This window comes from Cynoglossus semilaevis, chromosome 1 (assembly GCF_000523025.1).
Source record: "Cynoglossus semilaevis isolate Cse_v1.0 chromosome 1, Cse_v1.0, whole genome shotgun sequence".
Lineage (NCBI taxonomy): Eukaryota > Metazoa > Chordata > Actinopteri > Pleuronectiformes > Cynoglossidae > Cynoglossus > Cynoglossus semilaevis.
The window spans coordinates 7,114,950-7,133,821 of NC_024307.1; the positions used below are offsets into that span (position 1 = coordinate 7,114,950).

Sequence of the window (18,872 nt, forward strand, 5' to 3'; positions counted from 1 at the left end):
CTGGAAACACCCAAGACTGGCACGGCCCACCACAATGAGCATGGTAACACCACACAGAGAGGAGAAATGAAGGCGCAGCACATGCAAATGACTGTTAATTCTAGTCTTACTATGTGAAAATAAAAAATAATCACAGTCAAAAAAGGTCAAAATAATGAAATCAGGAACATGAGTTAGGACGACTCACCCAGACCAGACGTGTAAATGGCTTTGACAGATTTCTTCATCTTATACAGAACACTTCGATCCACGTCCAGAGCCTGAGCAACGATAAAAAAAAAAAACAACCTTCAGTATCAACATATTTATATATATTTATTTTTAAATATCTGTCACAGAGATGGAACATTGAACATTTGAGGATAAAAAGCATCAAATCATCAATGACATCAATGGTAACAGAAACAATGACACAAGAGTAAACAGTGGTACCTCCCATACACATATGTCAAACTCAAGGCCCGTGGGCCAAATGTGGCCCACCTCATCATCTTATTATGTGTATGGTTGTTTTAAAATAAATGTTTTTCCTTAGAGTCTGAGGAGAGCAAAAGAAATTCACAATTTTTCTTTTATGAATTCCAATTCTCATCACATGTACGTTTACATTTGGAATAGACTGAGCAAAAAATGTTAACCCAGAATGACTGACAACTTTTAAAATTTCGGCTCCTAGCATGATTAAGAGACACCCGGCTCCAACAGAAATGATTGAAATTTAAATTACAGGGAGTGGTGGATTTACGACGTCCTCGATCTAAGTCTCCATCTTCCATAAATGTATTAAAATAGTCTTGTATTTGTGTTGTTTTTTTTTTGGGAACATTTTCTAATAATTATGGTTCCCAAGTGCAAGTCAGTCTCAATTAACAGTTACAAATTAAGAGTTACGTCACATTTAATTTGTGGTGATTAAATGTAGGTGTTTGAAGATTGCGTTGACATATGTACAAAATTTAGAATTAAAGTAGGTAAATTGTAGAATTATGAGAGTATATTCGTAATTATTTGTCAGTCTTCGGTTCTACCTTTTTCTGTATAACATGGTAAAAAACAACAACACACATCAGACATTTAAATAAAGCCACTTCTCTGTGGAGCATCATTAAACTGTCTGTAGTAAATTGTCTATAAACTGTTGTTCAGCTTTTGGCCACTTAAACTCTCACAGTTGTTGCTCTTCACGTGTTAAATATGTGAATGCTGAATGTGAAATGAGCTCTGTGTGTTCCTCTGTGTCATCTCCGTACTGGCTGAGAGTAATGAATAATTCAAGAAAGAGCTAAAAATAAACCAGAGGCCCTGGCTGACAGTTATTGTGTTAGAGTTTGTGCCTAAACAGCTGTGGCTGGGTATTTCTAAGTGTAATCGCGTGTGGAATAAAAACAAGTGAGCAGCTGAGGTCAATTACATCAAGGAACATTTTGTTGTTAAAAACATCATATATATAGTGTTTAAATACATCTCACTCCTCCAGACATTCTCATTAATCCCAGACTCACACACAGCAACCCGACGAGAAGCTGGAGGTTCAGAGCAGACAATGTGCTACTGTATAAGTGATGAGTGAGAAGTCTCCTGAGAACAGGAGGGGGATTTCAAAAAAAAAAAAACTTTGTTAAGTAAGTCCTACTGGGTCAAAGTTGGAGTCACACTTCCCTGCTGCACTTCTCACTGGAACATATCAGATCTCAAAAGGAGGAGAAAATGCACAATGGCCACCATTGAGCTGTTGGGAACACATCAACACTGTACATTCACGCTCGCACATATAGTCATATGTAGCTTTACTGCCAGAATACTACATGTCAGGGCGACATGTATTACAGGGAGTCCTCGATTTGTGTCGGAGTTCGATTCCTATGGTGCGACGTAACTCGATTTTTGGAGGTCAGAACTCACACACTGCACATAAATACTAATGTAATGAAAGTTGGAAGTATCAAATGATATTTTAAAAAAAACTATGTGGCCACATTTTATTATACGGTAATAATGTTTAATAAAAATCTCAGTTCCAAAATTTTTGACGATTTATGACCCAACAAGAGATCAATCTTTTATGTTCAACAAATTTGTGCAGCTACTATAGCTACCAAACATAAACAGTTACTTGAACACCTGACGGACCCAGAGCCTCACTTTTCTCCCACACCAACACCAACACCAACACCAACACGGTCTGGTTGTACCACGCTCCGGCAGACACTTTCAATCTGCACAAAGTGGTCAAATGGGAAAAGTGGGAAGACGAGTGAAGGAAACAGCCAAGTGAGGTAATAAAGCAATGGAGCACCACAAACTGCAGGCCCTAAATCTCTCTCTCTCTCGCTCTCCTTCTCTCTCTCTCTCACTCACTCAAGACTCTTCAATCACTTTAACACTTTCCCAGTCTGACACTCACTCTCCACGCTAAAGTGAAATGAACGTTCACTTCGCAGTAGACCACCTTCAGGTCTGCAGCTCGGCTCTGCTCTGAGATGAGAGACTTTTGAACCAAAAAAACTTCTTTTCAAGGAAAAAAGGGGAAATTCCCCAGCATTTTCAGCCCCACGTGATCACGGCTGAGATGTTCACACAATAGACCCGGTCTGAGTGCAGGGCTGGGGGTGCTTCACAAGCACACCCTTTATGACATTACTGCAATGTCAGCAGTTCCCCTTTTCCACACAGCAGCTTACAGTAAACAAATTACAGCAGCTCTGATTTCTCTGTCCTGCTCATTATAGTGGGCTTAAGTACAACTGGGAGGGGGGGGGTGGTGGATTAAATTAGGGTTGCTAATACATGACATCATCATTGGCGCAATCTTCATCAGCATCATCCTCATCAATGACAACGATTACAGAAAGGCACCATCTGGTGCTGCCCGTCATCCCAGGACAGAGAGTCATTTATTCATGGTACGGAACCGAAGGTTAATGTGTATCCGGTGATCAACTCTAGAACCGGTCAAATGAAAAGGTGTGTTCTGTAAATGACTGGAGGTAAGTCAACTAAGTCAACTGTTCAACTAAATACTAGCGTTGGCTCGATCCGATATCCAGGATCAGTATCGAGCCGATATTAGTCAAAATTTCAAGATCAAATATGAAAACAAAATAGCGACACCTAAGCCCAAAAGTTCTAGTCAACTTTGCACCACATCAAGTAAACATGTTTTTACAGTGTTTCTGTTGTAATCATAGAAACTGTTGCTGCTCTTCTGCAAATGACGGAGAGAAAGAAGGAAGTCAACCCTTCAGTTTTCCCTTTTTTTAGGTCCACACAACCACTTCCTGTTGGCCTGACAGTCACCACAACTATTTCCAGGAAGGGAAAAGAAACATTCACTGTATACAGAAAATAAGTCTTCAAAATAGGAAGTGTGGAAGTGACAGAAACTTGCAAACTCAGGGCTCGTTCTTCCATAATGTTTTTCCACTCGACGCAAAGTACCTTTACTTCTCCATCCATTTCTTGTCATGATATAAGAATAGAAAGAGAACAGACATTCACAGGATTAAACATTCTCCATCCATTTCTTGTCATGATATAGAAAAAGAATAGAAGCAGAACAGACATTCACAGGATTAAACCCAACTCACGTCCATGTGGTGTGTACAGATACAGCCTGTCCATCTGAGGGAACTGAAGTGATAACCAAGTACAACTAACACAATGTACAAGTCCAATAAGTAAGGATGAGAGGAAGTGCTTTCAGACAAACGAACACACAGACAAGTCAGAGACAATGGTAGGTGGGTCAGTGGTTGGGTCCCCACCTGCTATGCAGAATGTCAGAGGTTCGATTGCAACTAATCCTCAATCCCATTGGGTTGTGCCAAAATCTCAACTAGAGGGGGTCCTCGGGTTACAACGCCCTCGACCTGCAGTTTTTTGTGGTTTCTCTCCATCCCCTATAATTTTTTTTTAAAAAGGTTTCAAATTTCACAACTTAATTTTTTTTTAAAAAGGTTTCAAATTAGAAGAACTAGAATATTGGAACTAGTTGGCAATCGCTGTACCTTGAAGAATTTTTTGCCAGTTGTACACCATACATTGGATTGTAAATTTGTTTTTTTTTTCCATTTATGCTGGGGTTTTTTGGCACATTTTGCACTTCATTGTGGCTCCCAAGCAAAAGTCAGACTCTTCTGATGTTTTTTATGTCCTAGATTATGATGTTATCACTGTGTTAACGTAGAGCAGAACAGAAGAGCAGAGAAGAAAACACACCATCGAGGATGTCAACAAAAGCAAGTTCAGCTAATAAGCCAGTTACGTCACAGAGTTCCCTGCATCTTTTTCTGGTCTCTGAAGAAGAAAGACATTCCTGAATGATTGCATGCTGGAGTGAGTGACAGACAAGACAGAGACTCAGCCCTATTGTTCCTTCTGACAAACTATCTGCTGATGACAGCATGTCTACTTAGCCAGAAGCTTTCTTGCTTTCCCTCAAAGGCCCCATTGCCTTACGACACTCAGAGTGCGTGTCCAAATTTAACAAAGACGGCCCAATAAATCCACAGCGCGTACAGTATTATAGTTGTCATCACCATGTACGGTTTCCAACCCAGGCCCCACGCAAACACACACAGTGGAGGGCCTTTATTGTAACTTTTTTTCCCCAACCGTTTTAGACCCTTTACGTCCTGCGTGTGGAAGAGTCGTGTGTAAAATCAGTGTCTACCACTTACAGCAAAACTGGCAACAACAAGGCAGCAGACGTGGATGTAATTATCCAATTTATTTAATGTCTGTGTGGGTACAACATATGTGCTGGCATGATGTATGACGTTACAAAGTCGTTACAAAGTTAGTCTCTGGGAGAAAACAGCAAAACTTCCATCGTTCTTTTGTAAAACTTCTATGAATATTAAAGTGAATTAATCACATTTATTCACTGCACAGTTTAAACACGATGTCAAACCATCAGTGAGACTCAGGTGTTTTCCATTCTTCAATTTTCAAGTGGGATCAATTATCAGGTCAGAAAGTACGACTAGTGGTGTTGTCGGACTACGTAAATGACATGTTGGTATTAAATGACATATGATTACACTTTTGACCTTCACTGGAACTTGAATATCCCAGTAATGTCAAGGTGAAAGGTCAAATGCGGAGGTTAGTTATTTAGTTAGTTTTTTGCCAGCTAAGCAGTACTCATAAAGCAATAGCGATGAATTATTTGCCAATCTTTTATTCCTCTCTACCAAGGCCCAGAGGAAAACTTTTTCTGCTGTTGGCAAGCAAGCTAAGTAGTTCTCGCAAGTTTATAAATTAATCTTACAATTATGAATATTATTTTGGTGTTTTGGATGTTTAAGAAATTCCACTTAGCTAGGAAAACACCACACCTTCCGTTTATTATTGCGTATTAATTATCCCGGTCTCAGTGTCAGGACCTCTGGGTGAACTCCTATGACTGACAACTATCCAGAATCACAAGAGATTTCTAACGAAGGCAAATGTTCAAACAAATATGACACACTTGATCTTTGAAATTCTCACAACTTGAACTTTGGTAAATGTAAGCCTTGATAACTTTTGGCAGGTTAATAACATATAGAGAGGATTATTTTCTGTAGCGGTTTGGCCTCTGTGAAGGCATCACACTGCTTGAATGTGTTTGTGGTATCATCAAGTCGCAACAAAAACCTCATTTTCAATGCCCTTTCCCACAAGCTGCAACCAACAACTATTTTCACTGCAGGACTAGAATAACAAAAGAGGTTCAGTAAACCATCACAGCGTAGTAAAGATGAATATAACTTTTGGGACGCTGAAATCAGAGACACATGGTGATGCACTGATATACAGTACACTGACTTCTTTTACTCAAGCCATGACCATATAAGGAACAGTATTTTCTTTTAAGCATTTTCCAGCACTGCAGCAGGTGGCTTCATTTTGAGGTGTTAACAGAGTGGGCAAATAATTTTCAGCATAAAGTACTGTAACGACACACTGAAGTGAAATGTTGATATACTGGCCCAAACTTTTTTTCCCCATCCTTACTGGCAGGCGTTATGTTTGGTCACATGTAAGCAATCTGTGGAGTCTGTCCCTGAAGGAAAATAAATAAAACACCACATTACATGGGTGCAGCTACATTTCAGAATGAGACAAGTCAGCCTTTCTGCAGGTGTGGCATTAAAAACCGCCGACTTTTTTTCTGATGGTCAGCGTTCGGCCAGACACCGAGCTGCTGTCTTCAGCTTCACATGTGGTACAGTGGTGGTAAATGGACATGACACCATCAGTTCAGCCCTGAAGGTATTACAGAGAAGACAGAAAAGCAAACAAGACCTGAAGTCAAGCTGATCACCGTTATGAATATAATTGTTTGGTTTTAAACGTACGTGTTACAGTCCATCCAAAGAAATAATTCAAGTGTTTTATTCACAACTTTGCTCCATGCTGACTTGGTAAAGTCAATATTTGGACAGAGGCTGGTTCCATTTAGCCCACAACTAACTTGTGTGGTTGTAGGATTTTCTCTGCCCTCCAGACAGTGTATTCATCTTGACCCAAGGCCACACGGAAACCTTCAGCCTTTAGGTTCAGTGGAAGTGTACGGCAGAGGGAAAAAAACAGGGGAAATGCCTAAGTAATACAGAGCTGAGGTAGCAAGGCAGAAGTACAGAACACGACACTGAAAAGTACACCGTGTCGACGCCTGAACTTCACAGCCGGTAGGATTCCTTTTCATGGTTTTGCGTCAGATTCCTGAGTTACTTAAACATCCCATCAACTTACGAGCTTTATGGTATTTTAACACCGGGACACTTGGGCCTTTACAGCTCCTTAGGGAGTGCAACAAAGACCACTGTTGGACCACAGCCTTGACCACCAGCTGCCAGAAATCACATTTGGATGACAACGCCAACTGCAATCATTTTAAGTGTTAGAGAAGCAAACTTTCATGTCATCCACACAAGCCTATTTTTAAACACCTTACAATGAGAAAGACTGGTACAGAACTCCAGTCTCTGTTTGGGATTTTTTGCTCTACCCAAGAGCCTGATGGCCTTAATACTTAGTACTGGTACTTCTTTTTTTAAGTGTCCTCTAAAGTTCCTCAATGACTTTGAAATGAACTGAAGTTTACTTCCTGGTTCTCTACAGTTCCTGAACACTAACATTTATGGAAGCTTCAAAGTGAAGAGTAGACACTAAAGAAACCTCAGACCAACAAGTCTGAGTACATTTATTTAAATTTAAAGGGCTGTAATGTTTAAAAACTTGTTAAAGTTTTCTTGTCAACTACAAGGCACGTGTTCAGATCGGTTAGTAAACTAGCGGGAGGCTGATAAGAAACATGTTTGAAGGAGGAGCTGAGAAATAAAGACCAAATGTGCTGCAGTCTGAGAGGAAACACTTTTAGTGCTTCAGGCTGGAGTTTCTCTGCCTCTATTTACAGACACATAAACAGTGAAGGTGTTACACTCAGATACAGGGAAGATGCCAAAGCACAAGTTGTCAGTGAATTGCCCAACACTGGGTGTTTCGCACATTGGTATTTTCAACATATTACTGTCAGATAAAAATGCAGAAATGACTATGGGCTGACACACCAGAAAAAGTTTGATTGGTTGTCAAACACCAAAAAAATTCACATCTTTATTTGGTTTGCTTCACTTTAATGCTGCATCTTTGAAACCACCTGGACTCAGAACTGTTTAAACCAGGTTGCAGACGGCCAACAGGAAATTGTGAATTTGTGAATGGACACTTGGGGAAAAAACAATTTCCCAGATTTACTTGTGTTTTTTCATTAATCACACGAAAATTGACAAAAACAAATGAAATTGTAAACAACACTTCAGCTCAACAACACTTTCATTTTCTGAGAAAAATGGCGACGTCAGGACAGCACAGCTGTGAGCAGTCACCCTTCTTTTTTTTCTTTTTTTTAACACCCCACACTGGCCGCAGTACAGATGAGCGACCCAGACTAGAAATCAGTGAAGGAGTTCATTAATGAAGAGACACGGTCTTCCTTTTAACAATAGCCATGGACAGGAGACATCCCAGGCAATCTGGGCTGAGACACTCTGATGGATGAGATGAACTTTAAATTCCCATTAATTCTCAGTGCCCTCAGTGTCAGAGCCCTTAACCTCTTTGTTGGACCAAGAGCAGCCAACCCCCGCCCCCCTTCACCTTTATACACTTCAACAGACTCGACTGTCTGGGCCTTTATGGATTTCATCCAACTTGAATAAAATACAACAGGACGTGCGCTGTCCAACCAAGATCCTGACTGACGGAAATACAACGTATCCAAACTCCCAAAGCCCATCAGGGAAAATAGAGATCACTGCTTGGAATCGATTGCTAAAGGATCGTGACCTTCACCCTCAGATGATCTCTTAGGCGGCCTGCAGCTTTGTAAATACGCCCCGGTCAAAGCCTGTTTGAGGATGATAACAAACATAGAACTGCGAAGCCTTAAGGACATTGAGATGATTCTTCAATTAAATGAAAGCTCAGGGGCAACAGCTGCGGTTTGCTTTCAGTTAAATCGAATTTTTTTATTACTGATTTTTGGCACATCCTAGGAAAAAAATATTTTACGGTCTATGGCAAACAACATTGAATGGATAAAATAGCGTTAACAAAGAAAACATTCTTAAGTGGACGGTCAATTTACCATTTAGATTTAACAGTAAAAACTTTTTTTAAAAAAATCTTTAAAGCCTAGGGTTTAAAAACATGCAACCAAGCAATTTAGAACTGAGTGACTAGAGTTAATAGAGCAATAAAAACAGCTGTGAAGCCTGAGCCTCTACCAGCCTGCAGACACCAAATGTGTTTAAACACTCATGGGCTCAGAGAAGATCTTCCTAATGTTTCACAAGTCACATTAACTTGTTAGACACCACCATCAGAAGAACTCTCAATGCTCCGGGAGAACGGGGAGAACCATCTGTGCGTGTTGTAAATGCCATTGCCATTCCTGGAGGTGCTCCCTAATAATCTCTCAGCACCAAGAAGGAGTGTTGCAACTAGCATTACCAGTGCAGCATAGCTGGCATACCGGCATGAGTGATCTGAGCCTGATTAAATAAAGGCTGGACAGGAGACTAATGATGTTAGTCCACAGGACCCTACACATACTCCCCCCACCCCACAGACTTCCTTCTGTGCCATTAATGGGCCGTGAAAGGACAACATGGATATATATTTACACACATACATTTCTTCTTTTACATACTCAGGAGTCAAATTATGTGTTGGGTGTGTGAGTTTACCCAGATTAACTCAACTCATATTCTCAATTAAACCCACTATTTTTTTTTCACTCCACAGATCCCACAGAAAATCACAGTGACAGTGTGTGAAGATAACCCTGACTTGCAAATTGGATCGTGAAGATTTGACATAATAAAAAGGGGTTCCTGTATGAACAGATTGAAAAATGTCAAGTCGAGAGATATAAAAAGGGGTTCCTGTATGAACAGATGAGAGGTTATCATCGGGGTCATAAGAAACTTAATGGTATTTACTTATTGTAACTAACTTGAGCTCCACTGACTTAGCTGATTGGTAATCAGTTCTGTCACCTCTTATAAACACATGTCAGGTATAAACTCTTCATAGTGTATGACTATGCTCATATCTGTGTCAAACAGTGTTATATGGAGCTCAGCAGTGCAATATTACCAGAGCCTCTACTGTACCTGTCAAGTCAGGAGACGTATTGTGTGTCCCTTTATATGACAATACCCAATCAAAGTACAGTATTACTGCCACTTCACAAGCCGGTCTTCAACAAGTACTGATGGCTGCTTTGCAGCTGCAGGTTATAACACAAATGTTTATCACACATGTGTAAAGAGCTTCAAGACAAATGGACCGGTCCTAATACAGTACCTTAGTGAGGACTGGATGATCTCACTCTTTGTTCCTATGGATGGATCACATCATTTTATGGGTTTTTTTCTCCGTCTGGTTACATTCAGAAACTGGAGAATTCAGAGAAGCAAAAATAAACCCGTGTCGATTGTCTGCCAGTTTCTGTTCTTAGACAGACAGTGTGTAGACACACACGTGAGATTTTTATTGGCTGAAACAAAAGCACAGGGAATCTTCTACAACATTAGTGTTTAACACTGAGGGCAGCACTGCCCCCAGGACTGGAGCTTTGTTGCAGATGAACTTGTGGGGTCACTGAAGTGGAGTTTTTGACACACTATTGAGCACACGTTGACTTATTAAGAAAAAACTCCAAAATAACCTATAGTGAATTGAAAAGAAAGACTTATAGACTGGGGGTGAGTAAACTCCTGAATTCTTCAAGACTCACTGAGAGGAAGACGAGTGGTGTTCAACAGGGGCACAGGGCCAGGGGTCGGGTGTACAATAATTATGAGGCCGATAATTAGAAGCACAATATCAGGATGTCATTCCAATATCGTGACAAAAAGCCCCGATAATATATATTTTCGTCAGCACCACGGTGTGGTTGTTCTTGGGTTTGTTTATGGTATTGATGTCATGATACATCTTCAAAATACTTTTGCTCACTAGTCGTTCAAATCTCCAGGTATGTTATTGGATATTGTAACGGCCTTTGGAAGGAGAAAGTTATTGGTTATTGGTATCAGAAAAAAAAGTTATCATGCATCCCTTATTTTAATTGCTCATGATCTCCTTGCAATCCTGTTTTGGATTAACTGGTAGACCGCGTTCTACTTATTGGACACCCCTGACTTACTCTCTGCTTACTCACTGTTGTTCTTGGAAATCTGATGAAGCAGCAAAGAACATTTATTATAATTACATTCGAATAACAGTCAGAACAACAGTTGCCATGTTTAGCAAGTTACTCCCATTGTAAACAATTAACGTCTGTTCAAGTACACTCCTTAAATCGTTTAGTTATGAATAAATGTACTAAGCTGGTTGTGAGTGTGAAGCCCAGAGGAAGACGGAACGAGCTCCACTGGTTTGGAGATAATAAAAACATGGCTGCTGATCCTTTGATTCACAGCATAAAAAAAAAATCTAGTTTCAATCACAAGACCCAGGTTAGCTTTAATGGGTATTGTGTACACTTCAATCTTATTTAGTTGAAAACTAAGTTAGCTTTAATGGGTATTGTGTACACTGCAATCTTATTTAGTTGAAAACGGAGGATAAGTCACGATTAAAGGTCGAACAACGGAGTCTTCAAGGTGTGCGAGTCTGTCAAAAGGCCGTCAGTCCATTGTATAAACTCAGTGGTGGTGAATCCCCAAAACACAAAGCATCTTCTGAAATAATACCACAGGCCTCTGTGTCATTACAGAGCAGAGCGCTGCTCCTGTCTGCCCTGTCCTAAAGTGACAGCAAGTGTAAAAAAAACAGCCAGTGAGTTCTACTTTTCCAACACTGCTGTTCTACAGAACGCTCGAATCAGCACAATGTGGAGTGCGGTGCTGAAAACAGCTGAAAGTCGGGTGTTTTTGTGATTCTTTTTTCACCTTTATGAATTCACAGTGTCATCACAATTCTCCAGGCTCCAAGAATCCACCTGCTGGTGGTTAGAACTGCCCTGTGTACATACGTAAATGTGGTTGTGTGTGTGTGTGAGTGTGTTGTATGAGAATTAAGCAGGCCAGACAGACAATAGGTGGAAGTGTTCTCCACTCACTGCAGTGTTTAATTGGTCAAACAGACAAAAGTGAGAGAGGGCTTGTTGTCTAAACAATAAGGGCTTGTGTCGCCTCAGCTTGAGCGTGGGTAGGTCAATGTGAAACAAAAACACGCTGCTCTAAAAACAACTCACAAGCTTCAACGGCAGCGGCGAAACTGCAACAAAAGCTGATGAAACGGATCCGATGCCCGGTGTAATCCACACACACTCATTTAGCTACTTTTACTGAAGAGCAGCATTCTGCACCAGATGAAACGCTATTTTAAAACAACCCGCACCAGCAATATTCACTGATCCATGTGAAACAGCACTGGGCTAAAGCAGGAGCGGAGCACCCGTTAGCCTGAGCAGGTGAACGTCCCACTTCCTGATTTAATCTTCCACCAGTTAAATATGATGATAACACCCTCATCTACGTACAGGGGATCAGGGAAGCTTAAGGTGAAGCTGACACTAAGCCCTGACGTGGATTAAGTGGGTCAAACTGAATTTAGCCTGGCAAAGACTTATCTCATATCTGCACATTTAATCGAGCGTCCTGGCATTTGTTTTAACAATGAAAACCCACAAAGAGATGACTCAAACTTTTCCTCATGGGAACCAAAGGACAGAATCCAGTTTCTGTGTGTGTCACCTTCGAGCTAACTTCTAACAAGAGCACACTGAAAAGCAGAGACACACTAACACACTTAACGCACCGTGACGCTCATGTGAAGAATGCTATTTTTACTACCAGGCCGGGGCGAGGCACTGCTACACAAAGTAGGGAAACTATAACAAGGGAGGGAGGGTTGTTAGGGAACAAGGCGGAAGTGTCCTTCCTCCTGATGACCTGCGAGTTAGAAGAGGGAACACAAAGTGCTCTCTGTGCACGCAGACGGACTATGGAGACATGAGGCAAAGGCATATCATTTATGCTGCCGGAGCGGCGTGAAAAGTCATTAGACCAGGACACCGTCACTGGTCAGACAGCTGTCCTTCCTTCACACCGTCTACAGTGTGGTTGGAATTTAATCATACCTGGATTTTTACAGATTACATGTTACACCTGATGTTTGGCTAAATTTAGAATGCTGCACCAAAGAAATAATTATTAAATGTCATGAATGTTCAGACTGTCCTTAGCACTTCTCATTGTGTGGTAGCTGTAGGGGTGTGTTTTGGTAAGAATCTGGTGCTACAATACATGGGTAACAACATACTGCAATACACTGCAATACTATGGGCACAAAGATATATATTGGTAAAATATATAAAGATATATATAGAGAATTTTGTATTATTATTTAATTGTAGGAAAATTATCAGCATATTAAACGCATACTGATGTTACACACTTAAAATCAGGTTATTAAAATTATAATTTTTAATTGCATTTGTAATCTCTAGAGAAGAAATAAATGCAAAAGACAAACAATCAACGCCGTGAATATTTTCATGTTATTTGTCAATTTTGAAAAAAGAAACTGAAGGAGAGCTGTAGAATCTCAATACATATCATAAAATAAAATATTGCAATATTTCAGTGTATCAATATTTTCTTACAGCCCTCGTAGTTGCAGACACCACAGGCCTGAACCACACCATCCTGATGATTGGCGACACCTACAGTGTTAGTGAATTAGGCTGTTACAGCCTAGAAGGTTTGACAGTCCGTTACAGGTTCACATACAGACCAACAACTACTTACACTCACACTTAATCCCATGTTTTATTTCAATTGTCTAATTAACCCAAACCTCTCATTAAACTAATCCTCCAATTATCCTAATCCCCAATCTGCATGTTTGTAGTGACGGACATTTTAACAGCCATCTGGAACAAACCAACAGGATTGTTTTATTGACTTTCCCATGATGAGATACGGGTTGCTGCCCCCTGCTGGAAAGAATGCAATTATGGCTTGCACAGGCACAGAACATACTTAGTGTTGGTAACCTGTCAATGTGGTGTTGCCATCTCTCAGATGGGTTTTTTTTAATTAAAAAAATATGTGCCGTGACACAAAAACAGTTGGCAAACACTGGACTAGGGTAAGTCCAGCAGGTTCTCTGGCTATCCACCTCAACAGTGTCCGACTTTTCAAGTCTTTTTTTTGCTGAGTCCAACCGGAACATGTCTACCATGTCTGTAGTTTTACTAGTTCCTGCAGTGGAAATGGACCTTTAGTTTGTCCTTGTTGTAGGTCTAACTTAATCAAACTGCTAGTCTCGATCTGTAGCTCGATTACGGTCCACCATCCCTGATCTGACTGACTGCAGCTTCAGGGGACAAGAACCCAATTCGACTTTAAATGTACATTGCCGTATAATGGCACACTTTAGTATGCACAGCAATAAAAAGCCTTGATAAATGATGACTTAATGGGACACTGAAGACAGTGTTAAAGATAAGAGGAAGTATGAGTGAGGATAGTTTATTTTTTTATTGCACTGACTGTGGCTGTGGATATAATGGCTCATTAGAAGGTATCACAACAGATCATCTGCCTTCATCTGCCTTCACATCCTCTACTGTTGCAAAATCATCTTAAAGTCTATCGAGCTTTTCAAACAAATGACCTCTGAGGTTTTTGTTGTTTGTTTTTTTTTTTGTTTTTTGTCCTGCCTTGGAGCTTCATCACTTACAGTCTTTGTCCAACATCACCACCAACATCAGCTGCCTCTGTATTTCTAATCCTATCCGTTCTGATCACTCATTTTCCAAATGAGGGTTGGTTTTTATTTGGATAGGATTTCACTGAATGTTCACGATCAAACATGTTTATCAAATGAGACCGAGCCAAGATCCGTGGAGACTGTGTGCCATATGTACTCACCTCCTCCAGAGCAGCCACTGTATTCCTGCAGTGGGACATCCTGGTGGTGAAGTTAGAGGCAGTTGGTGATTTATAGTCTTCATTTGTCTCTGCCACAAACTCCGAGACTGTGATTTGGTCCGGCATAATTAATCCTTTTTGCTGACAAGAATAAAAGAGGACGACGAAGAGAGACTTTCTTTAATCCTCCCTGTCCGTCTCTGTCTCCCGCGGGTAATGTTAGGGCAGAAAGTTCACAACAGTAGCAGCGGCAGCAGCAACGTGAGAAGAGTCTGCGAAAGCTCCCGCGGACAGTGAACCATCTCTGGCTGTGTTTATGTCATTCCCTTGTTTGCTCCACACACCGTCCAGCACGTTGGTTCAGGAAGAAGGAGCAGGAGTAGCGTCGCCCCTCGCACGGCGCGGTTCTCACAAGGTGATGGATGGTTTCCCCGGTTCGCCTTTCACGACCTCTACTATCTTTCCATTCAGCTCCACCTTGGGACATGAAAGGAAGTTAACCTTCCAAACGACTCTCCTTGTTTCTTCTTACGTTTCGTCAGAGCGGGACACGCAACTTCTCCTTCCTCTGAGCCTGAGGAGACAACAAGCAGGCGTTTCAACCAGAGCGCATGAAATTGACAAAGGTAGAGGAGGGGATTCAGTGGATGCGTCTCAACCAATCAGAGGCGTCGGCTGTTAATCGGTAGCCAATCAAGACTTACAATAGGCGTGAACCCGTGTTGCCTTCACGTACCGCTTGTTGTATAGGTATGTTACGAAGGTAAAAGGATTAGTGTTTCATTTTAGCTAATTCTAAACAAGCGTAACATAAAAACGTTCCAATAAACTCTCCTCCTCTGATATTTATGAATAGTATTACTTAAGTGCGATGATAAGTAAATGTAGATAACTAAATTTAAAGCAAAAAACTAGAAATACGACTGCTAAATATTTCCAACAACATTTTCTACAAAAAAAACTGTTTCGCATTTAGCTTTGACGATAAATTGCAAAAAAAATCTCGAAATAGCGTTAAGTTATCAAAATAAACAACTGTAAGATTGTAGGATCACCTAATAAATAACTATTGTTAAATAAGAAGTAAGTAAACACTGGACTACGAAACTGAAAAATGCAGCTTAAGCAGCCAAAGATACCGTAGCTGTACAGTTGTTCCACCATAATTTAACTTTGGCCTTGGAACAGGCAACAAAAAAGGCAGCAAAAAGGCAAAAACTGTATGTGTCGGCAATTAATTAAATTGACAAATATTTTTTAAAATATTAAGAATTGGAATAAATAGTATTGTGTAATATTTTAGCGATAGTTTTGTTTAAAAACATCACTTTATTATAACGTGTTTTGAATACAATAACAGCACGTTGTACAACTAATTCCGACAGACCTTAAAAGCAACATTCTATTCTAGCACCAATAGGTTTTAAGGTGGAGATGAGAGAAGTTAATAACACTGGTAAAGCAACATGCAGTGTTTACACATCATTCTTAGTCATTGAAAAGGAGCTCTGTTTATAGTAAACCCGGTTTTACTGCATAGAACATTTAATAGCACAAAGAAAATAGTTTCCACATGTCAGCAGGGATATACATATTCAAATATATATATATATATATATATAAAATACACATGTTTGTGGCTTTTTGTTTTGTTCAAAAGTGGTGATAGAAGACCTTTTGTTTCTCTTCCTGAGTTTTATAAACGTTTGAATAATAAGTCAACAATAGTAGTGTCTACAGTACAGTGTGAACAGGTCACAGCCTACAGTAAAAACAAAGAAACACATATTGTAACTCCCAAACCCTGTTGGGGAAACAAGGCAGAGAAGAAGCAGAAGAAAAAAATCTATTGTTAGTCACAGTCTGAAACTACAGTGAAAACTTTCTCTCATGCGTGAATTTTTGTCAATACTTAAAAAAGAATTAGCAACCTCTGCTCCCAGCAGTCTTGTGTTTTTCCTGTGGTTTGAGATTTAAAAAAAAAAAAAAAAATCTGCCCTTTTCCCAGCTACCCCGACAGGACCGCTACCGGTATAAATAGTATTTAGGCGGCGGCGGCAAAACCATGGGCAGCCTTTAAATCACAATCTGGGCTGTGTTCACACATTCTTTCAGCCTTCCAACGTCTCCTGGCAAGTTACTAAATGAAGAGCCCCAGACCCAGGCTGACCCTGGCTGGATACTTAGGCCTCATGTCCCTGAACATGAAATGAAATGAAATGAACACGCACACATAGTAGGCCCCCAGTGAACATCTGCTGTCCAGAGACACAGCAGCTCAGTGAGTGAGGTCAGCAGGATCAAACAACACCAGTCGTGCCCTTCTCCACACACACACACACACACACACACACACACACATGCGTCTCCTTGCTTTCATTACCATCTGCCTTTCCTGTCAGTCTGATTTCTCCACCTCGGTGGAGAGCTGTACTGTAAAGCCGGGTCACTGGGCTCATTCAGCAGGTACAGTCCACGACTGTGGAGCACCTGGTGAGTCACCGCCATGCATTTGAATCAGGGACCACTGCATGGAAATACTGACCCGGTAAAAAATAAATAAATAAATAAATAAATTCTCCTGTGTGATGAATGCTCTCTTTGAATAAATAACCCACATTCTTCTGTTATTATATCACACAGAGTTTGAAATTGTGCAGGGGACCTCTATTTGTAGCAGCCACTGGAAAAAGTGGGGAAAAGTACAAGCTGTCTAGGACTTTATTTAACTGAAAACAGTGGCCTCTTTCACCAGTGGAGCCCATCCTCAATATAGAGCTTGTTTGCATGCAAACTGCGCAGACTGACACGTCCATGTGGAGAGCTGCTGGATGGGGCTGCTGTGCTTCTAACACCGCCGCGTATGAAGATCTTTAAATCTTATTCCTGTGGCCCTCCTGCACAATGTGTTTCCACTTTAGAACCTAGCTTCCAGCAGACAGCTGCGCACGGAACAATGGCCGGAGCAGATGTCACACTGTACGCAGAAAGTCTTGGTGAAAAAGTAATTGTGAATTTATAATCGGAGGGGGAGGGCAGGGTGTGTCGGAGCAGCCATTCTTGGTCAAAATTGAGCCACAAACATCCAGAGTATTAGCAGGAACTGACAACATGTCATAGCAACACACACACACACACACAGAAAGGGATTGAAGCGAGAGTCACTTTTTCCACTCCGCCATGACATCATGATTGAGGAACAGGTGGGATAAACTCAGGGTCCAGCCCCTCGTGGATGAATGACTCCTTTGTTTACAGACATTTTCAACTGATTACAATGATCCAAATTTCCGACACATCGCTGGAGAAATTGTGCCAAGTTCACACTCACTTCTGAAATGCTCTCCATGTGAGAAACCTTTGTTAAAGTTCTCCTGCAGAACCGATTCTTAACCATAGATGTAGCAATATGTAGCAATAAGTATGAAAAAAATGGGTTTGAGTTTGAGTATAATTTATTGGGCTCCAAGTCACTTTGTACGATAAAAATTGGGCCTCAAGGTAAAAAAAGTTCAAATTATTGAGTTAATAAAAATGTCATCTGCTTCTTATGCCCCACCCCCAGGATCAGACATTTAATATTTAAACAATTAATTTATAATTTGCAGTCGTTCCCATGCTTTTCTGCAGTATCTTTACCCTCCATCACCACCATCATTCTCTCACAGTACTCTAACGTTTCTTTAAATAAAATAAATAAAAAAACGGCTGTGTTTATTACGTTGCCATTCCAGTAAAAGCTTCAATGCTTTAAATAAACCGAGTAATAATATTAAGAAACACTGTATTTTATAGGCAATTATTTCCTTTGCAGCGTGTGGTTCTCAAAATTGGCCTCTGCGGAAAAACATGGACACCCCAGGGTTTAACTTATGACTGAATTTGTCAAAGTAATGACCTGATGTTGGCTCTGTGGACACGCTGTATATTTCCATAAGGGTTTTTTTAACGCAATTGTTGGGTAAAATGACAGAATACATTGTGAAAATCAGGAACGGATGGACCAATAATGGTATTATTTAAATAAAAGTCCAAGTAAATATGGATCTGAGCTGCAGGTACTGTTTACCGTCAGCTTTTTATTATCAAATATTTTCAGATTGAGTTTATTTTTCATTTCCGCTGATGATGTGTTTCAAACGTTGATTCCTTTCACTCAGGAGTGCCGACGTTCTCCGTGACCGTCTTGTTCTTTTGACAGTCAAAGGTCTGGGAGCGATGCCACACCGTTCTCCAGTTCAAAGGAAAACTCGGCCAACTGCCGTTCTCTTCCTGTATGATCTGAGCACTGGAGTGTTTAATTGATTATGTTAATTGAGGTCGCAGGTTTTTCCATTAACACCTCAGCGCTCGGACCAGAGACACACTTTAGCTCCTCCTTGGTTTGACCTTGGCAGAGTGAAGGACACAGGAGAAATAAGGCTCAGT

At 40.6% G+C, this 18,872-nt stretch overlaps 1 protein-coding gene and 1 long non-coding RNA gene across 2 annotated transcripts in view; both read right to left on the reverse strand.

The window, feature by feature from the left end:
• Nucleotides 1-15,066, reverse strand: part of LOC103377570 (arf-GAP with SH3 domain, ANK repeat and PH domain-containing protein 2-like) — a 35,084-nt gene extending 20,018 nt beyond the window's left edge. Inside the window, exons 1-2 of the mRNA XM_008308437.2 lie at nt 14,445-15,066; nt 188-260 (exon numbers count right to left, since the gene is read on the reverse strand). Of these exons, the coding sequence (XP_008306659.2) occupies nt 188-260; nt 14,445-14,570 (199 nt within the window). The 5' untranslated portion in view covers nt 14,571-15,066. The remainder of the gene's footprint in view (nt 1-187; nt 261-14,444) is intronic.
• Nucleotides 15,067-15,943: 877 nt separating this feature from the next.
• The window catches only part of LOC112487379 (uncharacterized), an 8,699-nt gene continuing 5,770 nt past the window's right edge, over nt 15,944-18,872 (reverse strand). The window contains exon 3 of the long non-coding RNA XR_003050430.1: nt 15,944-18,833. This is a non-coding gene — a long non-coding RNA (uncharacterized LOC112487379). The remainder of the gene's footprint in view (nt 18,834-18,872) is intronic.